The 23765-nt window shown below is 44.8% G+C and overlaps 1 protein-coding gene across 1 annotated transcript; it reads right to left on the bottom strand.

Annotated features, from left to right (window-relative positions):
- Positions 1–252: 252 nt before the first annotated feature.
- On the bottom strand, positions 253–23765 carry LOC102462350 (bleomycin hydrolase-like). The gene is made up of 12 exons (XM_025184242.3): positions 23610–23765; positions 23079–23279; positions 18722–18831; positions 18030–18171; positions 15206–15294; positions 13781–13873; positions 10453–10608; positions 9518–9676; positions 9345–9412; positions 8654–8771; positions 4627–4696; positions 253–1746 (listed from the first exon to the last, which is right to left on the bottom strand). Exons 1-12 carry the CDS (start codon positions 23620–23622, stop codon positions 1595–1597), a joined length of 1371 nt encoding a protein of 456 aa, XP_025040027.2. The 5' UTR covers positions 23623–23765; the 3' UTR covers positions 253–1594.

Raw genomic sequence — 23765 nt, 5'->3', positions numbered from 1 at the left:
TTCATAGGCCATCTTAGCTCCCGTTAGCTGTCAAACATCTGTGGCAATTCCTGCGGTTGAAAAATGACAGTAAGAAAGGACTGTATTTTTAGCTTTTAATGCAACTGGAAACAAAGCGGCTACCTTGGAGGAAATCTAAGCATTGTGTGTTTGAAATAGTCACCAATAAAAATTTGAGAAAAAACACATTGCCCGGTAGTACTATCAGAAGGAAAAGCTATGAGCAAGTCTATTTGCAGTCAAGTCTTGCAGTTCTTTACACCATGAATTTTTAATGAGCTTTATTAGAGGTGAAAATACATTTTCATGCACATATGCCAATAATAGAAGCTGAATTTGGAACCCCAACCTTCCCATTCCTTGCTTGTGCTTAAGGCCAGCACTGTTTTATCTACAGTAGGTCAGTGGATTATTCTTTTCAGTCAGTATTTTCTTCTTTGTCCTACCCCTGCCCAATGAGTGAAGATTCAGTGCAGAACAGCACAAATCACAGTCAAAGAGGTCATGTTAAGCGGCTTAACAGCTTGGCTTGGTTTGGCTTCTAGCATTTACACTGTGCTCATTACCTCGATTCTTGAGCTCCTGTAGTGTGAACGTCTTCCTCTGTGGAAGAACTCGTGACTTCTACTACTAAGAAGAGCATGTAACATGCCTTGTTGACCTGCAAGTGTTCTGTGGGTCACTAACATCTTTCCAATGCGGTGAAGATGCATGTGGCCAATTTGGGGGAGGAGAGGAGAGGGAAACAGCGCTGTACCTTTAACACCAGAAAGGGTTTTAATTAAAAGTTTCCTAGCAGTATTTAGTTGAAGATGTCCAAATAAAGTGCAGTAAATAAAAACTGGCACCATATTCTCTAACTCTGCCTTTGAACTAATTGCTGGTAGTTCCTGCTAATATTATTGAAAAACAACATTCGTGTGGGTACAGATGAGAATCAGTTGGTCATACGTTGATAGGGCAAAGCAGAAAGCAAGTCAGACTAAGTACATTCAGGAAAAAGCTCAATGCTGCTGGAATGGGAATCAGTTTTGGATACATTATTCTTAAGAAAATTAAACCATGTCTGCACACCTACCCCCTGAAGATGAACCCCCTAGTAAATGTAAACAGCTCTCTTGAAACACTCTAAGTAACTAATGACTCTGGATACTTTTACAGTACAAGTAAAACCAGGAATGACTAATGTACATTTTGCTGTACTTTTCTAATTGATATCAGTCAGCTAATTATCCTAAAATATGGCCATCTACAATCATCTTTCCTATGGAAAGCACTGGTCAAAACAATTTTACAGGGTTATGTTCATTATTAAAGAGATAAAATCCAACTGTCATTGAAAGCACTTATACAGTAGCATGATGAGGTGGGCAAATTTTCTGTGCAGGCGCAGAGTAGTCTGACACTTTTTTTTTTTTTTTTTTACTCAGCCATTCAGGAAAGCGCTGTTTCTTGAAAAGATCCTTAGCATATATTTAAAGACTATGGACCAAGCTCTGCGCTTGGTCACATCATTTGGCTATGGCTTCTGGTTTCTGGGATTCTCTATTACATCTACTTCTGGTTGCTCACTGGGAGGCAAGTGCTCTGCAGTTCACTTCGCTAGTGAACCCAAGGGGTCCCATGCTGGCAAGACAATAGGTTCCTGCTGCATCAGTTCTAAGACGTCTTCTGGCATATGCTTCTTATCCACCACCACCTCGTACACGTACTCAGAAAACCAGTCATCCGTCATGATCAGGTAACCTGGGGATGAAAAACAAAGGCAGTTACTTTACTAACAAAGGACATTACGGATATGGGGAATCATGGATCTTATGCAATATTATAATGTCTGACAATTTTGAGCAGGGGGCTGGACTTGATGACCTCCTGAAGTCTCTTCCAGCCCTAGGATTCTATGATCTTCATACTCAGTCACACAGAATAATCCTATTTCTACAGCAACGTTTGTGGCAAAGTCTCGAATACTTCAATTTCCTGTTCCTTTAGTTATTGAATAAATAGATTTTAGCTACGACAGACTTGGATTAACAAGCCTAAAGAGGAGTATCTCGGACCCGAAATCCTGAGAACAGTTTTGCAAATACAGGTCCCTTTTATGCAAGGAAGATTATTTTGTTCAGTACACATGGCCGCTGAGGCAGAACAAAGGGATTTCTAACTTGACAACAAATAGAGCATAGGTCATCCTTCTGCAAAAGGCAGACCCTCTGAATAGGGGAAGCTCCTTTTAATCGCTCTGTCCCATGTTGCTGTTCTAATGGACATCAAGACTATTCATTCATATTTAGCTGAACTACAATATATTAAATACATTCCTGCTTGCTTAAGCTAAACTTCAGACTGTTTAATCCATGCTTGTTAACCACTCCAGTTATCTGGGTGTCCTTGTTCAGAATTCCATTTCAGGAGATGGAGAGAATGCGTGTGTCCATAGTTGATGCTAATTTATTCCCTCGGGCACAAAGCCCCTGAGACACTCTGTGGCTGACACAAATCTTTAGGAAAAACAACCATTTGTGTTATACCCTTCCTTCTCTAAGGCTCTGGCTGGGAATCTGCATGTAAGAGCCTTTTACCTGTATAAAGAAAAAAATCCTATAGATAAAATATTTAAGGCATTACACGCCTCTATTCCAGGGAATTGAGTTGTAATGCGAGCTAGAAGCTGGTTTGGATGTACTGCCCAGGGAAGGTGACTTGATTTTTCTTTCTCCAGGATATAAGTTCTGGGGTCACAAAAAAACTCTCATTCTTGACCACCAGCTAGTAATTGCACCTTGCAGGATAATGAACGCCCTGCCTCCGTGTCTGTTGCCGTTCTGCATGCTGGAGTGGACTGTGTGGGGTGCCAACGTCTGAACAACAAAGCGCCAAGTAAAACTTTAGCTCCATCGAACAGGGCTGGTCACTGTCCCTTGAGACGGCGTGTAGCCAGAGTTACAGGGAAAGCCATCATCTGTCGTGGGAATTATTCCCTTGCCTCAAGAGTACAGTAGAGCCACCAAGAGTACATGTCCAAGCCACACCCCTTGCTCTGCATTCCAGCTACAAGGGATAAACAGAGGGCAGTGAGTTGTGATTGTATTTCGGGGCAGAAGGCAGCAGTGCAGCCCCAGGTAGGCCCGGTCTAGTATTTCTACTCCAGCCACGTCTGTTAGAGAGAACAGAGACTCTGGCATCGCCGCTGCCTGTTCTGACAAAAGGCTCAGCAGGGCCTACTAAGTGACTGCCCAAAAAGTCCTGTATAAGATTTAGTTCTCCGGTACTCCGCTAGCACAAAGCTGCACCGTGTTTCTCCTTTCTTCTCCCTAGAAAAGCCTAATGGCGGGAGCATTTCATTAGGAAGAGCCAGACAAGGAAGTCTGGTCCAGCGGTTCGGGCACTGGCCTGGCTCTCCGCAGTCCTTGTCTAAAGTCCCCATTCTGCCAGACTTCCTGTGTGACAGTGGGTAAGTCCCTTAGTCTGCCAGTGCCTCTAGTCCCCATCTGTAGAATGGGCTACCAGCACTGCCATCTCTCATGGGAGTGTGAGGGTAAACCTAAGTGCTCAGACACAAAGGTAAGTCTCTACGATAGAGAATTAAGCTGTAGTAGAGATGCTAGGAATAAGAGAGAGAGCCCAACAAGATGGCAAATGTAACAGCTGTTGACATGGCTGCTATCTGCAGCTGTTCAGCAAGAAAGGCTTTTCTTTGTGCTGAAGTAGACAGTCCTACCCCTGTCGAACAGATGGGCTAACAGGATTGAATGACCATTCATTCAGCGTTCACCTTTGGGGATCTCCTATGTGGTTTTTAACACCTCTGATTGGAGATGCTGGGTTCAGAGTTAGGTTACGTGGTACGGCTTGGCCAGGACAAACACACAATGAGCACAGTCAAGTCAGTCAAGCTAGAGTTCCTCAGTCTAAAGCATCTCTTTAGAAGAGAGGTGGGCACAGTATGGGCATGCCCTTTGGGAGTAGGAGGCGGTGGGTGTCTGTGCATTGACCCCCAGCACCATCCTCACAACTCCCGTTGTCTGTTGTAGCTGTGGGGCAGTGCTTGGAAACATGCTGCCCCCTCCCTTTTCAAGGAGCACCCAGAGACACGCTAGCCGGCAGCTTTGGGCAGCATGGGGCTACCATAGCATGCAGGCAGCCTGCCTGCCTGAGTATCCCGCTGTACCTAATTCCTATTATGGGAGATGAAGATGGACATTTGTTGCCATCTTCATGAGGCAATATTTGACCAGACAGGAATCCAAGTTCAGAATTCTGCTTCTAAAATCTTTTATCTCTTCAAAATCTTTTCTTCATTTGGAGACCCTGAAAAATTCAAAAGGAGTTGCCCCCTTTGAAAATTTTAGACACAGTTTGCAAACCCCCAGGGGACCATGGAGCACTGGAGGCGGAGGAAACCTACGTTCTGCTATTAACTCTGTGGGACATGAATTTTGACTTCTCTTCATATGAGTTGAGTATTAGGTGTAGCATCTTGCCTTGTGCACACTTGTTGCGTGTTGTTTACCTGAGCTGACATCTATGGAATGCCTGCCAACACAATGTCCTTTCCCCTTCCAGTTCCTCATCTCCAGATACGGAGTTCAACAGTGTATTCACGTGACTGCAGTGATTTATTACCTTTATTACCAGCGTCTTCACCCCAGGAATTCTCCACCCTCCATTTCTCAAATGATTCTTCTTGCCCATCCTGGAAGAAAGAACAAAGTAAAACATGTATTCAGTGGAGAAATGCCTCCAAGTTTCTGACAGTGCTTCCACTTCTAAAATTATTGGCAACAGAACCACAGATCTGACGCACAGATACGTTTAATGCTCATGCCAAGTGAATTGCTAGGCAGATGCTCAGAAAAAATAAAGTTTTGCAATTCTATTGCTGATGATTTTAGATGCAGAAGCACTAACTGCTGTAAGACTAATATATGAAGTATTTAGAACTACTTTTAGAAGTTTTGGTAAGATTTGAGAGAGCTGTTTCTCTCTCCCTATCAGGGGCGGCCCGTGAGTATAGGCCGACTCGGCCATCACCTAGGGCACCGCCTTCAACGGGGCACCCGATGATGATGTCACGCCATTGACGGCCGTGCAGGTGGGGGCGCCGATCGCGTGTTCCGCCTGGGGCACCAGCTGCTGCATCCAGCCTCGGGCCGCTCCTGCTCCTTATGATCATCCTTGGTAATCTTATTGGAAAGATGCTTGCAGTTTCTTGGATAGCTTGCATTTTACATTTCCCCTACAGAATATAGTCTATTTGGGTCCTTTCCTAATTAGGACCAGTGTCCACAAACTAACATATCCCATGGAAGATACTCAAGTTCCCCAAAGGCATTATTCTGTCCTGTTGGAGGTTGTGAATGTTCCTCACTAGCTAAAAAGAAGGGATGAGCTTAAAGAGTCATTTTTTTACAATTAGCAATAAACAAATACATGGTTTAATCCAATCAAGGCAGATCAAAACTACTAAATGGTTTTCCTGTATTTTAAAATAAAAAACCTCAGCCAAAAAAGTGACTCAAGACAAATTTACTTGTTCACTGAAAAAGCTCAAGCCATTTAATTTCTTAGAAAAGACACAAAGTGTCTAACTTGTGTGAGTTTAACATTTGTGCCTTGCCCTAAGCCATATGACACTTCCCTTTCCCATAACAGGAATTGTCTGTCAATGGGAGAGGAACTTATTCTGATGAAATACTCTTCCTCTTTGCATTCACAGCCTCGCTAGGCTGTTGTTGATGATTAGAGTCAAGGTAAAAGCGGCGAGGAGTCCTGTGGCACCTTATAGACTAACTGAAGTGTTTGGAGCATAAGCTTTCGTGGGCAAAGACCCACTTCGTCAGATGCATGTCAAAGCGACGAAGTGGGTCTTTGCCCACGAAAGCTTATGCTCCAACACTTCGGTTAGTCTATAAGGTGCCACAGGACTCCTCGCCGCTTTTGCAGATTCAGACTAACACGGCGACCCCTCTGAGAGTCAAGGTAGTGACTCACCTGGAAGCTGTGGGTGCTGCTCATTGGGCTTTTTCCACCCTGATAACCCCACTTCTAACTTTCAGCCTGTCAATGGAGGCTTCCCCCTCACACACCACATTAGCCAGCTTTGGTCTCCCTGGAGATGTTCTCTTCCAGTTGGATGACTATTTGCTATTTTATCCGGTTTTTCTCCCAGAATTAGATTTTCTTCAGTCTTCGTTTGGCACTGTTGCCTGATCTACTTTCAAAACTGAAACCAGGTAAGTTCCCCCCAGAAGGCTGTAGATCATCACCATACAGGAGCAGTCCCAGGTGGGTCATTAGGAGGTCTTGCTGAATGGTCTCAGTCTGATTCCATAGTGGCTTTCGACAAGTTTAATGGTCAGTTAAAGTTTAATCAATTCAGACTGAATATGATTGAGTCCACACTAGCTGAAATAGTTCTGCTCGACCTCCTAGTGCCCCACTGTGCACTGGCGGCCTCATGAAATCGCCCTGGTTCTGCTCAGAAACAGTGAATTCTGGAACTAAATGATAGGCAACTAGGAGTCCTTGCAACTGAAACAGTTTAGAACATTGCTTGAGAGAACAAGGGGCAAACATGAACCATGAATCAAATATGGATACCCTCGACTGTTTGAACTTCAACTGGTTCAATGACAAAGAGCTGTGCTCGAGTGTAGACAAGACTGTGTTCTGTTCCAGCCTAAAATCTCTCATCGCATATCAACACCAAGAAAGAAAAATGCCAGGAAGGAATTTGGACTTGTATAAGGGTTACTGTTCCAAAAATAGTTTTCAGTGTGAAAAGAAACCAGATTACAGCGCAAGTTACGTTACCTTTCCGTACGTGATTACACATAGGCTTCTGTGTGCACATGAGACTAAAAAATTAATAAATATAGATTGGGGACTGTGATCTCCAATAAAGCATATTAGTAATAAGGTTACTATTAAGGATGTTAAGTAACGGTTAATTGGCTAGTTGAGTAGTTGATGGAATTTCCGTCGTCTACTCAACTAGTTAATAGGCACTTCCGCATTCCTCCTTGGAAATGTACAAGAACGCCAGTGGGGGCTCTTGTGCCTTTCAAAGCAGCAGCGCAGCATGGAGCCCGGGATCAGCAGGGGACTCTGAGTCTGCCGCTGACTCTGGGCTCCATGCTGCGCTGCTGCTTTGAAATGCCACGTGGAGCCAGGGTCAGCTGGGGAGTCCCCAGCTGACCCCAGGCTGCATGCGCGGTAGCGCTGCACAGCTGAACTCCCTCAGCATTACAAAGGGGCAGCCCTGCACAGCAGATTCTGGGCACAGCTGTGTGGTGCTGCCCCTTTGAAACGCCAAGGTGGCACAGCTGAGCCCGAGATTGGCTGTGTGGTACTGCCACTTTGAACACCACCTCAGCGTTTCATAGCAGCAGTGCCACACATCTGATCCCGGGCTCAGCTGTGTGGGGCTGCTGCTTTGAAGTACCCCATTTTCTCCCCCCTTTGCTGCCTCTATCTGGGCGAGGAGGGGAGTCGACTAGTCCCTAACAGCCCTATACACAAATATCCAAACTTGACACTGATCAGAATAGTCTTTAATCCTAATTGTCACACACAATTAGTTCTGAAAAGTGTGTGTGCAGACCAGTGTGGATAAAGTTGAGGAGTAGTTCTGAGAAAAAAACCGACTCTGAACAATCCCATTTCATGCTCTTGCACAAAGTACTGACTCCCCGGGGAAGTTTTCAGTAATATGTAAGCACTTCTCAGACCAAGTAATCTTCGTTTGGAAGAGGTTATTTTTTAAAAGGAACCTTAAAAATTCACTGTGTGTTCTATGGTAGGGAGTGGTCTCCTAGATTTTTTTCAGAAAACACAAATTAAAGCTGATTTGTGACTTCCAGGTATCCAAAGATACTGGGTTTTACATAGTTCTCTCAAATGACGTTAATTACATTGCCGACAGCTGTACTGCACTCTAGTGGTGCTAAGAACTACTGCTGTTTGGGGTTTAGATTCTTCTCTCTCATTAGTGGATGTGTCACAGAAGTCATGCTACAAATTTTGAGGTTGAGTGCCTCCTGCAGGTTGTTCAAGTACATTTTAAGTAGTACAATGCTTGGTGCCACATCTAGACTAGATTAACCAGTGTGCTATGGAAGGGGATCGTAGAACTGAAACTAACCTTGAGAGGTCATCGAGTCCAGTCGCCTGCTCTCACAGTAGGACCAAGCACTGTCTAGATCATCCCTGACAGGTATCTATTTAACCTGCTCTTAAATATCTCCAGTGATGTGCTATCACCTTTGATTCCCTGGTTAGCAAGATAAATCAGAATTTCCATACTTTTGAAGTCAGCAACGATGTCTTTTAATTTCCCAGAAAATACGAGTCAAGGGTTTTTGGGTTTTTTGTGCTTCTCAAAGAGTTTCTGGGCATAGAAAACAAAATGTTATCTTGTTATCTAGGATTCCTCCCTTGTTGGTAAGGTTCTGTTTTTTAGTTTCTCCAAATAAGTGATACAGGTGAATAGCATATGAATAGGCATCATGCACAGGTTGTTGTTTTATACATATGCTGCCCTTGGGCGGAACATGTACATTCTGAGTGACCAAGAAGCATATAAACAAACTGCGGGAGAGTTCAAATACATCTGTGCAAATAGATGCAGTGCTTGTGGAGGAGATCTTACCTTCTCCGAGAAGGCAGTGAGGACCATGGCATGGGTCATCAATGATTCCCCAAAGATTAATCGTTCTGCTTTGTTCATCTGCTTGACAGAGACACCGAACACCAGCTCATGGTCAAACCTACAAGTAAGCCATGCAACGGAGGTGAACGCAGAAGAAGAGGAAGTGGGATCAGAGGAATGTATTATCCAATGTTATACTGCTCTGACAGATGCTTCACTCCTTTTCAAATTTTGAGTTAGAATCAATGTGAAGGGACCCTTTTTGGAATGCCGTTCTCTAAGAACTAGGGAATTCAAGGAACTGCGCAAACTCCAAGAGTAGGCTATGGAATAACCCACATTCAGACAGATTCTATATCCCCTTCCTGTTTGCTTTGCAGGAAGCACAGAAAGAACATACTGCAGTTAAGTTCCTCTTTATTCATCTACGAATATTTTACATTAAAGTTTCACATCAGTGAATTAGGAACGGAGTATGTTTTCACAGTATCAGCATTTCAGGTAAAAGCCAAAAAGGAAGGGTATTTAACAAAAGGAGTACAGGTCTAAACAGACATTTGTCTTACTCATTTTGGGTAAAAACAAAATTAGAACAGTTTTGAACACCTTTTACCGCCTTAACATTTTCAGTGTGTACTCCATTGCCAGGAACAGAGCTCAGAAAACAATTGTTTTAATTTCCTAAACTTACGCTTGCATATCAAGGATGCCCAGCCTGCTGTGGAAGTGTTTTCCAACATCACAGCCAAACCACACAGCCTAAAAATAGGAGAGAGGAGTTACGCCTGGGCCATATCCCAAGGTGTAGCCTATTACATTACAAAAGACAAAATGTTGTGTCACTGAGAGAGAGAAAACACAAACCTCGCCATCTTTAATGGAAGCTGCAGCCATCTTCTTCAACAGGTCAACAGGCTGGTTGTTGTAGAGCGTTTTTCTCCCTCCCACCATGTTGCCCAGGTACTCTACAGTGTAGAGCTTGTTGTACGGGTTCTGGGGTCGAGGATCATTCACTAGACAAATCTGCCACCAATAAGATGTTACTACTTAAATCACAAAGCCATTGAAGCCTCAAAGAAATTAGGAACTCGTGGTAAATCAGATTGATTCCTCTGTTCTAGCTGGCTGACCATCTCAGGCAACTAAGGACTGCTTCCTCTGGAACATCAAAGCTGTGTCTAGACGGGCATGATTTTGCGCAAAATACTGGCCGCGAGTATTTGTGCAAGAACCCTGACTTTGTAATGTACAGAATCAGTGCTTCTTGTGCAAATATTCCGATGCTCCCGCTCAGGGATAAGCCCTCTTATGCAAGTATTGTTGTGCAAGAGGGCCAGTGTAGACAGCCACGTTCATTTCTTGCACAAGAAAGCCCGATGGCTAAAATGGCCATTGGAGCTTTCTTGCGCAAGAGAGCGTCTACACTCTCTTGCAAATCTTTTGCGCAAAGGCACATGCCAGTATAGACGCTCTCTTGCACAAATACTTTTAACGGAAAAACTTTTCCGTTAAAAGTATTTGCACAAAATCTTGCCAGTCTAGACCCAGCCCAAAAGTTTATTAAATGCAATAGAAGACCCCATTATAAGCTGGTGCACGTGTCCTCAAATACTGCACGGGAAGTGCATTCTAGTCTAATTATTAACATTTTATTATCAAGGCGCCGGTGGCTAAGCCACGCAGGAGCTCTTAAATTAGCATTAAAGCACAATTATTCTTCACACACCCCGCCCCCATAACAAGCGGTAGAAACAAACCACCGCTGCTTCAGCAACAAGGTATTTATTGTGTTCCCCAACCTTGTCTTCCATGTTGAAGAGCGGCTTGATGTGCTCTTGGTAGAACTGCAGTGGTGTCACAGGGCCGATCTTGTGGTAGTTCTTCTCCTTATCTCGGAACTCCCAGGAGAAGGTCTCGGGGGGGCTCCCCATGGAGATGCTCACTATTCTGAATATCTGCACCGAAAGCCAAAGGGGCATGAAAACTCACCCACGCTTTCTCTCTCGGGCTATCGATTAAGCACCAAAATTCTGCAGTTGGGCCAGCCACAGAAATGTCATTAGTCAATGGATACCTTCACGTGGTGCCAACTGCAGAAGTAGGCTCGTGGGCCTGATCTTACACTATACGAGAAGATCAAAGTAAGATACATAGGTGGGGTGGACATATCTTAAATCCCTGTCCACACAGCAGGAGGTCAAAGGGAGAAAATGCTCCTGTTGGCAACCCTTACTCCTTGCGAGGAGCAGGAGTACTGTCACCAATGGGGGCATCCTTTGAGTTTGAATTAACCGTTCTATACAACACCCTCCAAATCAAACCCCAGAAGATTGACCGCGGCAGCCTTGATATTCCATGTAACGTAAATGTGCCCTTAGGGCTCGTCTACACTGGCCCCTTTTCCGGAAGGGGCATGGTAATTTTTGAGATCGTAATAGGGAAATCCGCGGGGGATTTAAATATCCCCCGCGGCATTTAAATAAAAATAAAAATGTCCGCCGCTTTTTTCCGGCTCTTAGAAAAGCCGGAAAAGAGCGTCTACACTGGCCCCGATCCTCCGGAAAAAGCGCCCTTTTCCGGAGGATCTTATTCCTACTTCAAAGGAGGAATAAGATCCTCCGGAAAAGGGCGCTTTTTCCGGAGGATCGGGGCCAGTGTAGACGCTCTTTTCCGGCTTTTCTAAGAGCCGGAAAAAAGCGGCGGACATTTTTATTTAAATGCCGCGGGGGATATTTAAATCCCCCGCGGATTTCCCTATTACGATCTCAAAAATTACCATGCCCCTTCCGGAAAAGGGGCCAGTGTAGACGTAGCCTTAATGTTTAACTATCTGAATAACAATGTGTTACTCAGTTCTCCCCATCTGGTACTAAGATCCCTCACTCTGGAATTCCTAATGTCAAATTAAAGGCCACAAAATTCAGAGCTTCCTCACCATGCTAAAAACACCACAGTGTCCTGCTCAAGCTTTCTGTAGTTTTGCTAAGAACCTCAAGGTGGGGCACTAGTAGAATCAGTTCCAAGTCCTAGGAGTGTGTATCTGGACTACAGGGTTGTTTTGAAAAAAGTGGCCTTTTTTTAAAAAAAAACTTCCCCTGCATCTAGACTGCTGCTGTGTTTTTTCAAAATTAAATCGAAAGAACGCAGCGGTTTTTTCGACCGTGGTAAAACACATTTTACGAGGAAGAACACCTTTTTTCAAAAGTGGTCTTTCGAAAAAAGGCGTTCTTGAATACAAACAGGGCTTTTTCGAAAGAGAGAATTCAGACTGCCTGGGTGCTCTTTTTCGAAAAAATGGCTCGCTTTTTCGAAAGAAGTGGCTGCAGTCTAGATGCTCTCTTTCGAAAGAGGCTTGTAGTCTAGACGTACTCTGAGAGTGGTAGCAGTGAAATACAATAAAAACATATATGACCTAGCTGAAACATTGTCCAATCCTTAACTTTGGCAACTCCATTGAGGTGCAATCAAACTATCCCAGGTAGACGCTGTATTTAGACTATTCATCAGAACATAAAAGCAGTTCCAGTCAAAGACCACAATCAGGACTCTGTCTTTTGAGACTGAAAAAGTAGCCAGCTGGCTGCCTTATTCCAGAAAAACCCTCTTCTCCACAGCACATACAATTATTGTATGGGAAAGGGCTCCGATTATGCATGTCTTCTAGCATACATCCACAGAAACATTTTCATTCTAATGATACACTTCCATTAATCACTTTTCCTTCTATGAGATTAAGAGGATTTCTGCTTTCTTTGGAAATGGCAGAATCTTCTTGTCTCTTTTAATATATTTAACAATGTATTAGATGAAGGATATTAGGCTTGATTTCAAGAGGACTATGTCCATTTAAATCAACTTCTGTTTAAGAGACGAGGGGATCCTCTCTTATCCTATTATACAGGTTCTCTACTTTATATAGGGCATGGCTGTTTTTAGGTAGTTTTCTGGGAGCACCACATTTCCCTCTTGCATGGCTAGCTTTCTCAAGCTGCATTCAAGGGTTAGCTGCATTGCAAGAAGCTGAACCCCATTTCTAATAGACTTTCTGGCTCTCCCTGCCCCCCATCTTTTGAAACTGTACTGGAATAGAAAATAACCGAGTGGGGGTAGATTAAAGAACACACACACCACAACTGTTTCCAGATGCAGACAGACATTTGTGAGCCATTAATGAACTGGATTTCCAGTTTCTAATGCTAGAAACTTGGAGATTCTAAACAAAGCAAATGAAAAATGTAAATCTGCAGGGAACTCATCATGTCTTTGCCTTATCTCAATTAATCAAGCCATTCTAGGAGGCTTCAGGTTAATTCTGCAATTAACTCTTCCAGTCGATGTGTGAATGCAAAGCCTAAAAACAGAAATCACGTTAATGGATATTAAAATGCAAAAAGGTAATCTGCAGCCTAAGGAAGGGTAGAATCAATAAGATACGAGGTCATTTGACCCAGAGCATGACACGTTTGAAAATATATAAAGGTTTTGTTTTCAGATACAAAACAAAAAGAACTTAGTGCCAGTTTTGCTATCACGTCACATTTCTTACTTTAACCTTTGAACTGGGGATAGTAAAGCTATGAATTGCAGTAATAATACCGGAGAGAAGGACCTCTGGGCTATAGATTGTACAAGGAAGAGAAATGAGTAATTTCCCAGGAAGCTTTTGAAAGCGTGCTGAAGAGAGGGGAAGAAAAGGAGATTCTTCCAACATAGCAATTTCTAAGTTTACAGTGGGTATAGCCAAGTCCTCTAGTCCCTTTTAGTGAGAACAGGCTATATGCATTATTTTGGTCTCCACTGAGAATGCAGATGCTGGGGTTTTTATCTGTTAACAACACCTGGTGGGGTGAATTCTCAGCTGGTGTAAAGTGCCCTAGCTCCACCAGGGTTTAAGTGCAGTGGTATCCCCCACATGCAGAGAAGAGTGTATATAGGAAAACATTCCTAAAACAATCACATAGTAACACTTTAGAGAGTACATGGCCATCTGTGTCACTAGAGTCGTGTACAATAGAAAGAATTTGTTTTGCACTTTATAGCTAGCATTAGAACAAGAGAAGGCAAGAATAACTTCATCTGTAGTGGCTTGCTTCTGGCATGGAATGAATCAGGTGTTATATATTTTACCTCCTCTATCATAGCGTCCTTTGCTTCTTCGAGTTCTTCCTCAGTTGACCCATTTGCTACCATGTTTCTTAGTCGCATACAGTACTCCCGCATCTGTTTCAAAAGAAAAGGCCATGTTATCACTGCAACAGGAGCATAAACAGTATCTATTTGCAAAGCCTGCACGAGTTAGGAAGTCAGGACTTGCTTTATGGCTCTCTGTCAGGCATCCATCACAAAAGGTTTATTTACGGAAAAACAATATTGGTATTTCTATTAAAAATGTGTCCTTTATATTATATTTTAGACCATTGTAAACCAAGCTTTTACTTTTTTTGAAGGATCACCAAAATGTATTGAAAAATAATCAAAAACTGTCTCAGTCTTTTCCAGGCAGCAGTCTGGACTTCATTACTGGCAGGCTTCTCCTAGAACTGGATTCTTCTCAATATCTCAGTGTTATGTCACATAGTGATGTCCAAATGTTGCAACACCATTTCTGAGGCTTGCAGGCACTTATATATTTTGTAACTCTGCTTACAACTATTATCTGCAAACTCAGGTATTGTCGCGCAGTCAAGGTAGCACCGAACGGGCCAGTTGATGTGCCAGAATCAAGGTGAAGACTGGGAGATGTCAGGCCCTAAGTAACAGCATTGAACCTCTGACTTAATTTCAGCATGCACCTTTTATTTACCAACTCATCTGTGCAGATTCCCAGGAACAGCTGTCCCTTGATCATGGACTCATGAATTGCCAAAACAAAGCTTTTAGTGAAAAGCTTTGTCTGCCATTTCATTTGTTACCACCATGGATTCAGATCCCCCGTCTGACGTGCCTAAACCTGCTTTATCCCAAACCTTCCTTTGTCACAGTCATTTCAGTATTTCACATGGCCCTGCAGCCTTTCCTATGCAAGCTGGTTTTGGTCCTATCCCTAGTTCTGTATTTTTAAATTCTGCATGTGTAAATCTTAGCCACCACACTTGGCAACAGGCATCATTAGAGCCTTAGCATCTTTGAGAACACAGTAGGAGAAAACAAGCTCTCTGTGGCTGCATGAATTTTGCAGAAAGATCTTCTGCCAGCCAGGAAGGCAGAATTTTTTCTGTAGGAGTTAGAGATCTAAAGACCATTGTAAAAAGTGCTGCAAGGGATATTTTCAAGCTCCTGTTTGAAAGCAAGAACATCAAACCCTCTAAATACAGTAGCAGCTATTCACGAACCTACTTCCTCTCCTCTTCCCAGCATTTTAGGACTGTTCCCCTTCACCTTTTAATCCTTTCAAATGCAATGTCATATGGATGCAAGGAAGAAGCCAGACGGGCTCTTAATACTCTGATCAATAGGGAACATTTAAGGTAGCCACTCAGGAACATCTGTAGATTATAATTTCTCTTTCATCTCTCTAACCACTGTGTTTTAGCACAATTTCAGATCATTTACCTTATGATTCAAAATTTCATTCATCTTCCCAGAGGCCTCTGTGTTGAAAGATTCAGGGAAATTTTTCTTGGGGATAACTCCATATTTTTCTAGAAGAGAAAATTGACATGTTATCTGTCCAAGGATAGACTTGTAGGTAGTCACAGGCTATTAGCGAGACAAGGTAGGTGAAGCTTCTGTTGGTGAGAGAAACAAGCTTCCAAGCCACACAAAGCTCTTTAAGACCAGGAGCGGCCTAAGGCCGGCTGTAGCAGCTGGTGCCCCAGGTGGAAGGCGCGATCAGCGCCCCCACCTGCACGGCTGTCAGTGGCCATGACGTAATCACGGGGCACTCGGGGTGCCCCGTGACATCATCATCGGGCACCCAGCCTGGCAGCACCCTAGGCAACTGCCTAGTCTGCCTAGGGTCACGGTCCACCCCTGTTTGGGACTAGAAAAGACTCTCCCAGCCTCACAGCTAAATGGATGTTCCACCTGGCATTAGCTGTGACACTCAGAGTACCTTTCCGAACCCTGACAGAGTTCTGTGTGGCTCAGGAGCTTGTCTCTCTCACCACCTGAAGCTGGGCCAATCAAAGAGATTCCCTCGCCCACCTTGCCTCTCTGAGACTTTTGTCTTTCTAGATGACCAGTGTTGACATCTGCTCAGACCCAGTGAAGCCTTAATGCACCTGGTTTCTATGCACATCACCTGAGATAGAGGTTGTTTAAAAGAGTCAGAGAAGCCAAAGATTATGGTTTTTAAGATAGCGTCCTTCAGTGATCAGATATGACAATCTGCCACTTGTCCCACCTATTTCTCCTCAGCTCATTAATGATATTTAAGAAGCCCTCTTTTGTCAGTAATTGGACTCTTCTTAGAAGCTGTCAAGCCAATTTCCTGAATCTATGCTAAACTGTGCCACGTATTTTGTCTTGCAAGGTGAATGGACTGACTTCCTAAATTTCTTTTCTCCGTGGCAAGAGAAAAGGTACCTTATCCTCACAGCTATGAGACGTAGCTTTGTAATTGTGAATATAGAGTTATAACAAAGACTAATTAATATTTACATCGTGATAGTGCTCAGAAGCTCCACTGGGCTAGGTGGTATAAGAACAAAGTACATAGTCCCTGAACACTTAGCGTATCATCAAAGAAACTAGCCAGCATGGTTTAGGGGATAGAGCATTTGGTTTGCACCCTGCCCACCCTGGGAGGAGCTGGGCAGCCAATGCAGTCTTCCCCAGGGATGGACCTGGGTCCCGTATTAAGAAGGCAGGATAAGGGACCTGCTGACGGTCTTCTTTCCACAAGACGTTTTCACAAGACAATGAAGCAAGAAAGGGCAGGTGAAGGCCGTATCAGCAGTTGAGAAGACTGTCCTTTGCCGCAGTTTGTGCTTATTTAGCCACTCGTTACCCTACACGCTTATAGCATCGATGCATAGTTCCCGTGAAGTCAAGCAATGGTTCTTAATCTCTGAATTCAGCTATGTGAATTCAACTAGATCCTGACACATGTTTTTGCGTAAAGAGCTGCCCTACGCTGAGCGGAGAATGGCATAAAGCATGGACAATGCTTCCTTCTGGAGATTGGGAGAAGCATGTCAGGGCTGTATGAATCCCAAACTCTGATCTGCAGAGCGAGGGAGGAAAGCTGCAGCCTGCAGAAGCCAACATGACGCTGCTAAATTCTGTTCATCTTTCAGTGAGAGGCCTTTTTTGTTACAGCTGATTAGCACCCTTCGCCTAGGATTGATTTCGCATGGGCAGCCCTTTATGAGAGTTGTTCTAGTCTGTCAAGCAAGAGAACCCCTGGGCTGCATCTAGACTGGCAAGTTTTCCCGCAAAAACACTTGCTTTTGCGCAAAAACTTGCCATCTGTCTACACTGGCTGCTTGATTTTGAACAAAAGCACTGACGTTCTACTGTCCGAAATCAGTGCTTCTTGCGCAAATGCTTTGACGTTCCTGTTCGGGCAAAAGCCCTTTTCTGGAAATGTTTTTGCGCAAGAGGGCCAGTGTAGACAGCTGAAAACTGGTTTGCGCAAAAAAGCCCCGATGACGAAAATGGCGATCGGGGCTTTCTTGCGCAAAACTGCGTCTAGATTGGCACGGACGCTTTTCCGCCAAAAGTGCTTTGCACAAAAGCATCCGTGCCAATCTAGACGCTCTTTTCTGCAAATGCTTTTAACGGAAAAACACAGAGCAAAGGAGCGGTGTGGGAATTCTCCTACTATTTTAAATGAATTATTTGTCCTTTACTATCGCTTTATCGCAGTGATGACCGGAACTACAAATAAGTACCATTCACTCAGGATGGCGAAGGTTAACTGGCTAACCAGTAAGCATCACCCTAAAGCTTACCAGTTCCGGTTAACAGTAAGGGCTGGAGCAGCTCCTCCCCTGCCAGCTGCTCCAGCCTGCAGAGGCTGCTCCAACCCCTGTCCATGGTGGGACCAGCCTTATCCCTCTTTCCCTCCTCCCCCCCCCCGCCAGGTTACAAGCTGGATCCCAGGAAGCCAGCTGCAGAACCTGCCGTGAAGCTTCCCCAGGAGCAGAGCCGGCAATCCCTGTCGGCCCCACTCCCAGGAAGGTGGTTTCGTTGCAGCACGCTTTGCTGTGGGCTCTGCAGTATAAAGTTTATGTAAGAGCCAGCAGCACATGTAAGTTGTTACCATTTTAACCGACTTTTTACATCCCCCCTCCTCATTGAACTCATGAAGATGGCAGCGCTGTACAGTTTATGGTGGCTGTAGGACACAACTGGAGACATTTACGTCACTTCTGAGCTTTCAGGCAAGAGTACTGTTTCCGGAAGCCCTTTCAGTCACTGTTTCTCTTACCGATAAGATTAACCAGCATGTCCCATTGTCCTCCATCACTGGTGGGGTTGGAAAGCAGGAACTGCATCAGCCTCTCTTCTATTGGCTTGTTTTTCTGAGCCGTTTCCACAAAGACGTTTAAAAAATAGTAGCAGCGTTCAACCTGGAAGAGGACAGATAGGGTAACTTAACCTTGGCTTGTAGCATGCCATATGTTACTCCATTCCTGGGCGTATGCAAGTGAAAGCAAGTTAGTATATGGGAGAAAGAGAAGATGCAAGATGAAACATTTCTCAGTTACTAGTACTAGCAGCTCTTAAGCAACTACTGTTGGAAATAAACAAGTCAATTAGCTCCAGCAGTGTGTCACAGGCACAAGACTAAGACGGCTTTAGTGGAAAACAGGTAGTGTTGTTCCTGTCTAGTCTTCTACAAGGATCCGTGAGAGGAATTAGAGGTCTCAAAACAAAAAAATGCTACTCTTTTGAACAAATTATTTAAATCCCCTCTACCAATTTTTCTCTCAATCCAGAAACACTTGCTCCCTCTTTATCTGAAAATTGTGTTTGTAAAGGACTTCCAAAGATTGTTTTCTGTGTTTCTCCGTGGCAGCTTAGAAAAGCCTGAACACCCATATAGAGGGAAGTCAGACTGCCAATACTGGCTGCATGGATAAAACTTCTAAGAAAAATCTAAGTCCAGCATTGCTGTACCTTATCCCAGAAGAAGAGATATGCTTGGCTGAACTCAAACTCTTCAATGTTAAAGTTCTTCATGACAGGCAGACGCATCACATTCAGACAGGAGAAGATCCAACATCTCCCTGTAAGAGAGCAAAGGAACAAGTTCTCTACTGTGTTATATGCCATCAAGTGCCAGCAATGCCTCTCTGCCATGTATATTGGCCAAACTGGACACTCTGAGTCAAAAGATAAATGGATGCAAATCAGACATCAGAAATCGTAACACACACAAACCTGTAGGGGAACATTTTAACCTGCCTGATCACTCAATCATGGATTTAAAAGTAGCCATTCTTCTACAACGGAATTACAGAGAGAGAGACGGCAGAACTGGAATTCATCTACAGATGTGACATCATTACCCTGGGCTTGAACAAAGACATTAACTGGTTGGCACTTAACAAAGCCAATTTCTCCTCTTTAACATCTGCATTTTCACATTAAAAGCTGTGTATGGGACACAATCAGCCCACTTAATCTTAGCCTTATTAACACGCCTCCTATACTTGACAGGTACTTCTACTGTTATTCTTATAATCTTGATTTCTTTTACTTCCACACTGGTTGATCAGATGAAGTGGGTTTAACCCAAGAAAGCACATGATTCTGTACATTTTGGTTAGTCTCTTAGGGTATGTCTACACTACAGCACTAATTCGAACTAATTTAATTTGAATTAGTTAATTCGAACTAAGCTAATTCGAACTAGTGCATCTAGACCTAAAAATTAGTTTGAATTAGCGTTTTGCTAATTCGAACTAGCATGTCCACATTGAGTGTACTCTGAACCAAGGTTAAGGCTGGCTGGAAGCAGTGCCGGCAGGGCATCAGATTAGGACTTAGAGCGTGGAGCTGCTGTCTCAGGCTAGCCGAGGGCTGTGCTTAAAGGGACCCGACCCCCACCCCGGACAGACAGTTCTCAGGGGTTACTTGCTCGCTTGTCTAACTCGATGAGGGACAGCAAAGCAGTCCTGGCTTGGAGTGCCCTGAGTGCCCACACTCGGTACATCACAGCACTCGGCCATCAGCCCGGCTGTACTTGCCGCAGGCTGCCATCCAGGGAGGGGGACCAATCGGGGGGCTGCAGGAGAGCTTCCACCCCGAGGAGTCCGCAGAACCACCCCAGTCCTCCCCATCGGGGGCTCGTACCCCATTCCTCCCTCACCTCCTTCCACTTTCCCCTCCTTAGCCCCCCTTCCTGATGTACAAAATAGAGGACACGTGTTCAAAAATAGAAACTCTCTTTATTGAACAAAACTCAGGGAGACTGGGAAAAGGAGGTGGGAGAGGGGAAGAGAGAGGGTGGGAGAGGGGAGGGCAACTCAAATGATCAGGGGTTTGGAACAGGTCCCATATGAAGAGAGGCTAAAGAGACTGGGACTTTTCAGCTTAGAAAAGAGGAGACTGAGGGGGGATATGATAGAGGTCTATAAAAGCATGAGTGGTGTGGAGAGGGTGCATAAAGAAAAGTTCTTCATTAGTTCCCATAATAGGAGGACTAGAGGACACCAAATGAAATGAATGGGTAGCAGGCTTCAAACTAATAACAGAAAGTTCTTCTTCACAAAGCAAATAGTCAACCTGTGGAACTCCTTGCTGCAGGAGGCTGTGAAGGCTAGAACTAGAACAGAGTTTAAAGAGAAGTGAGATCAATTCATGGAGGTTGGGTCCATGGAGTGGTATTAGCCAGGGGGTAGAAATGGTGTCCCTGGCCTCCGTTTGTGGAAGTCTGGAGATGGATGGCACGAGACAAATGGTTTGTTCATTGTCTTCGGTCCATCCCCTCCGGGGTACCTAGTGTTGGCCACTGTCGGCAGACAGGCTACTGGGCTAGATGGACCTTTGGTCTGACCCAGTACGGCCATTCTTATGTTCTAAGCTCAGGGCTCAGGGTCAGGGGTCTCACTGGACCACCCTGATTTTCATGTAAACCTGCTCCTGGGTGGCCAGGCTGGCAGCTCTCCTGCCCTAGACAGCCGCTTTCCTGTGCCTAGTGCGGAGGTCATGGATGAGGTCCCGGGAAGAGGCGGAGGGCTGGGTGGCAGCGGGTGGCTGGCTCGTGCCGTGCCAGGTGCAGGGTCTACTGGCTGGGTGCTGGCAGGCTTGCACCTGGCACAGGCACCATAGCCAGACCGTGCCCCTTTAAGGGCTCCGGGGCCGGGAGGAGGGCAGAAGAGTTTCCTTGGTGGTGCCCAGAGTGGCCACCAGGGAAAGCTGGGGAGGGCTAGCCTCCCACTAGTGCGAATTAAGTGGCTACACAGCCCTTAATTCGAACTACTTAATTCGAACTAGGCTTAGTCCTCGTAGTATGAGGTTTACCTAGTTCGAATTAAGCGCTCCGCTAGTTCGAATTAAGTTCGAACTAGCGGTTTCTATGTGTAACGCCTATCAAAGTTAATTTGAACTAACGTCTGTTAGTTCGAATTAACTTTGTAGTGTAAACATACCCTAAGGTGCCACAGGACTACTTATTGTTTTTAAAGGAACAAGAGTTACACTGCCGAGCTCTATGAAGATTTGCACAGGCTGTATTAAAACACAAGGGCTACGTCTAGACTGGCATGATTTTCCGGAAATGCTTTTAACGGAAAAGTTTTCCGTTAAAAGCATTTTCGGAACAGAGCGTCTAGATTGGCAGGATGCTTTTCCGCAAAAGCACTTTTTGCGGAAAAGTGTCCGTGCCAATCTAGACGTGCTTTTCTGCAAAAAAGTTCCGATCGCCATTTTCGCGATTGGGGCTTTTTTGCGGAAAACAAATCTGAGCTGTCGACACTGGCCCTTTTGCGCAAAAGGACTTTTGCCCGAACGGGAGCAGCATAGTATTTCCGCAAGAACACTGACAATCTTATATGAGATCGTCAGTGCTTTTGCGGAAATTCAAGTAGCCAGTGTAGACAGCTGGCAAGTTTTTCCGGAAAAGTGGCTGATTTTCCGGAAAAACTGGCCAGTCTAGACACAGCCAAGATTTATATGGGGATGTTCAGTCTAATTCTTTTACAATATGGGATAAACCCCCCTAATTAACACATACCCACAGCACGATCAAGAGACCAGACAAGCAAAGAGACAGAACTTAGCATCCCAGATTTTGACTTATACCGTTGGCTCAGAATTCCCTCAAGAGTGGAGAACCTCTCTGTTGGTACATCTAGACTACATTCTTCTTTTGAAAGGAGATATGAAAATTTGATGTTAGTTTGCATATCTTCCAATCGCTTTTTTGAAAACTGTTTTTTTCCAAAAAAGAAAGCAATTTAGACACGGTTCTTTCAAAATAACCCTTCTTCCTCAAAAAATGAGGTGTGCAGGGTGCTTTCGAAAAAGGGAGGGGGTTGAAAGAACCGCATCTAAACTGGTTTCTTTTTTGAAAAAAACGCGTTCAAAAAAGCGATCAGAAGAAGATATGCAAATTAACACCAGATTTGCATATCTCCTTTCGAAAGGAGAACGTTGTCTAGATGTACCCTTTGTCTGCCAAATCCATTGTAGGTTGAATGACAGCTTAGAAATAGATCAGTTTTATTCTCAACTTCAGATGTTAAATAGGGACTTGAACAATTAGTTGACTAGTTGACTATCCGATACAAATGCTTATCGGATAGTCGCCAGACGCGTCGACTAGTCACTCTTCCCCCACCCTTGCTGCCTCTGTCAGAAAGCCCGGGGCCAGATCCTAGTCTCCACGCAGCGCTGCTGCTTTCAGATGCTGCGTGCAGCCCAGCGCCAGCTGAGAACTTAGAGTCCCCAGCTGATCCAGGCTCCATGTGGCGCTGCCACTTTGAAACTCTGCAGGGTGCACGGGGCCAGTAGGGGTCCCCTGCAGGCCCGGTGCTCCCCACAGCGCTTTCACCTTTGAAGTGTAGCAACAGCCCTGGAACATCGACTATTTGATTAGCCAATTACATCCCTAGTGTTAAAAACAAATACTATCTCCTGTCTTAAATCAGGGGACCTAAAGACTGCCACAGGTCCCGTGGGAGAGCAAGGCTATTTTGGCACAGCCTACAATTTCAGACCTCAGACCAGTGTTACTTCCAGTCTTTGGAAGAGTGCCGTTTCTGAGATCCCTGTCTAATTTCAGCCTCAAAGGGGTTTGTGTACCAGTCAGTGTTTCCACAGACATAAGGAGCTGGATGATAAGAGTATGAACTCAGAAACAGAAAGAATATTCCAGGTGATATTTCCTAATGAAAAGGCAGCTTAAAACATAGCACAAGACATCAGTTGTAAATGTAACTTGGCTCTTATATTTGTGCTGCCACGGTGCGTAAAGATTTTGTGGTAAGGTCAGTCAAGAAGCCTGGAACGTACAGGGAATTTCCCTTACCTGACTTTTTCTGGTCAGTGACCGGTTTGCCTTCTGCAGGTACTGCATGCTGGAAGACGTGCACCGTGTCCTGCACCACTTTCCGACTGAGACACACCTCCAGCGAGCCATTGGTGGTTGAAACATTTTGGGCAAGTCTGAACTGCAGGTCATCCTCCCATTTTTTGGTGAATGCAGCGATCTTTTCCAGGCTGAGCCCTCCTGAGCAAAGTAACAGATATCACATTACACAAGCCGAGCGGGGAAGCCCTAGCATGGGGGGTCAGTGCCTCAAGGGGTTGTCCTTCCTCGAACCATGGAGATGCCTAACAAGATACCCAGGGAACTTCTGTGCTAAGGGGACACGAGAAGCCCGGATCCAGACATGGGTTGTCCAAGCTCTACCTTCAGCTGGGGCAAGCACCTGCTAGAGTGGTGCCCCCAAGATGCTGGCCCTCATCCCCCAAGTCTCCTCTGCATGTACCCTTCCCCCCTTCTCAGTAGGGATTCTGCCGGTCCCCTTGACTACTGTCCGGCTCCAAGCTCCCTTACCTTGATTGGCCATGGCAAGATTGTTAGTAGCTGGCAGCAGGTTCCAAGCAGTCGGGCAGGCTGGTTGCAGGGATGGACGGGACTCTTATAGCCCCGGCACCAGAAGTAGGAAGTGCAGCCAAAGCTAGTGATGGGGTGGAGCAAAGAAAGGGTTGT

This window comes from Pelodiscus sinensis, chromosome 21 (genome assembly GCF_052426305.1).
Source record: "Pelodiscus sinensis isolate ZL-2025 chromosome 21, ASM5242630v1, whole genome shotgun sequence".
Lineage (NCBI taxonomy): Eukaryota > Metazoa > Chordata > Testudines > Trionychidae > Pelodiscus > Pelodiscus sinensis.
The sequence above is the reverse complement of the archived record's forward strand: the minus strand, read 5'-3'. Positions and strand labels throughout refer to the sequence as shown.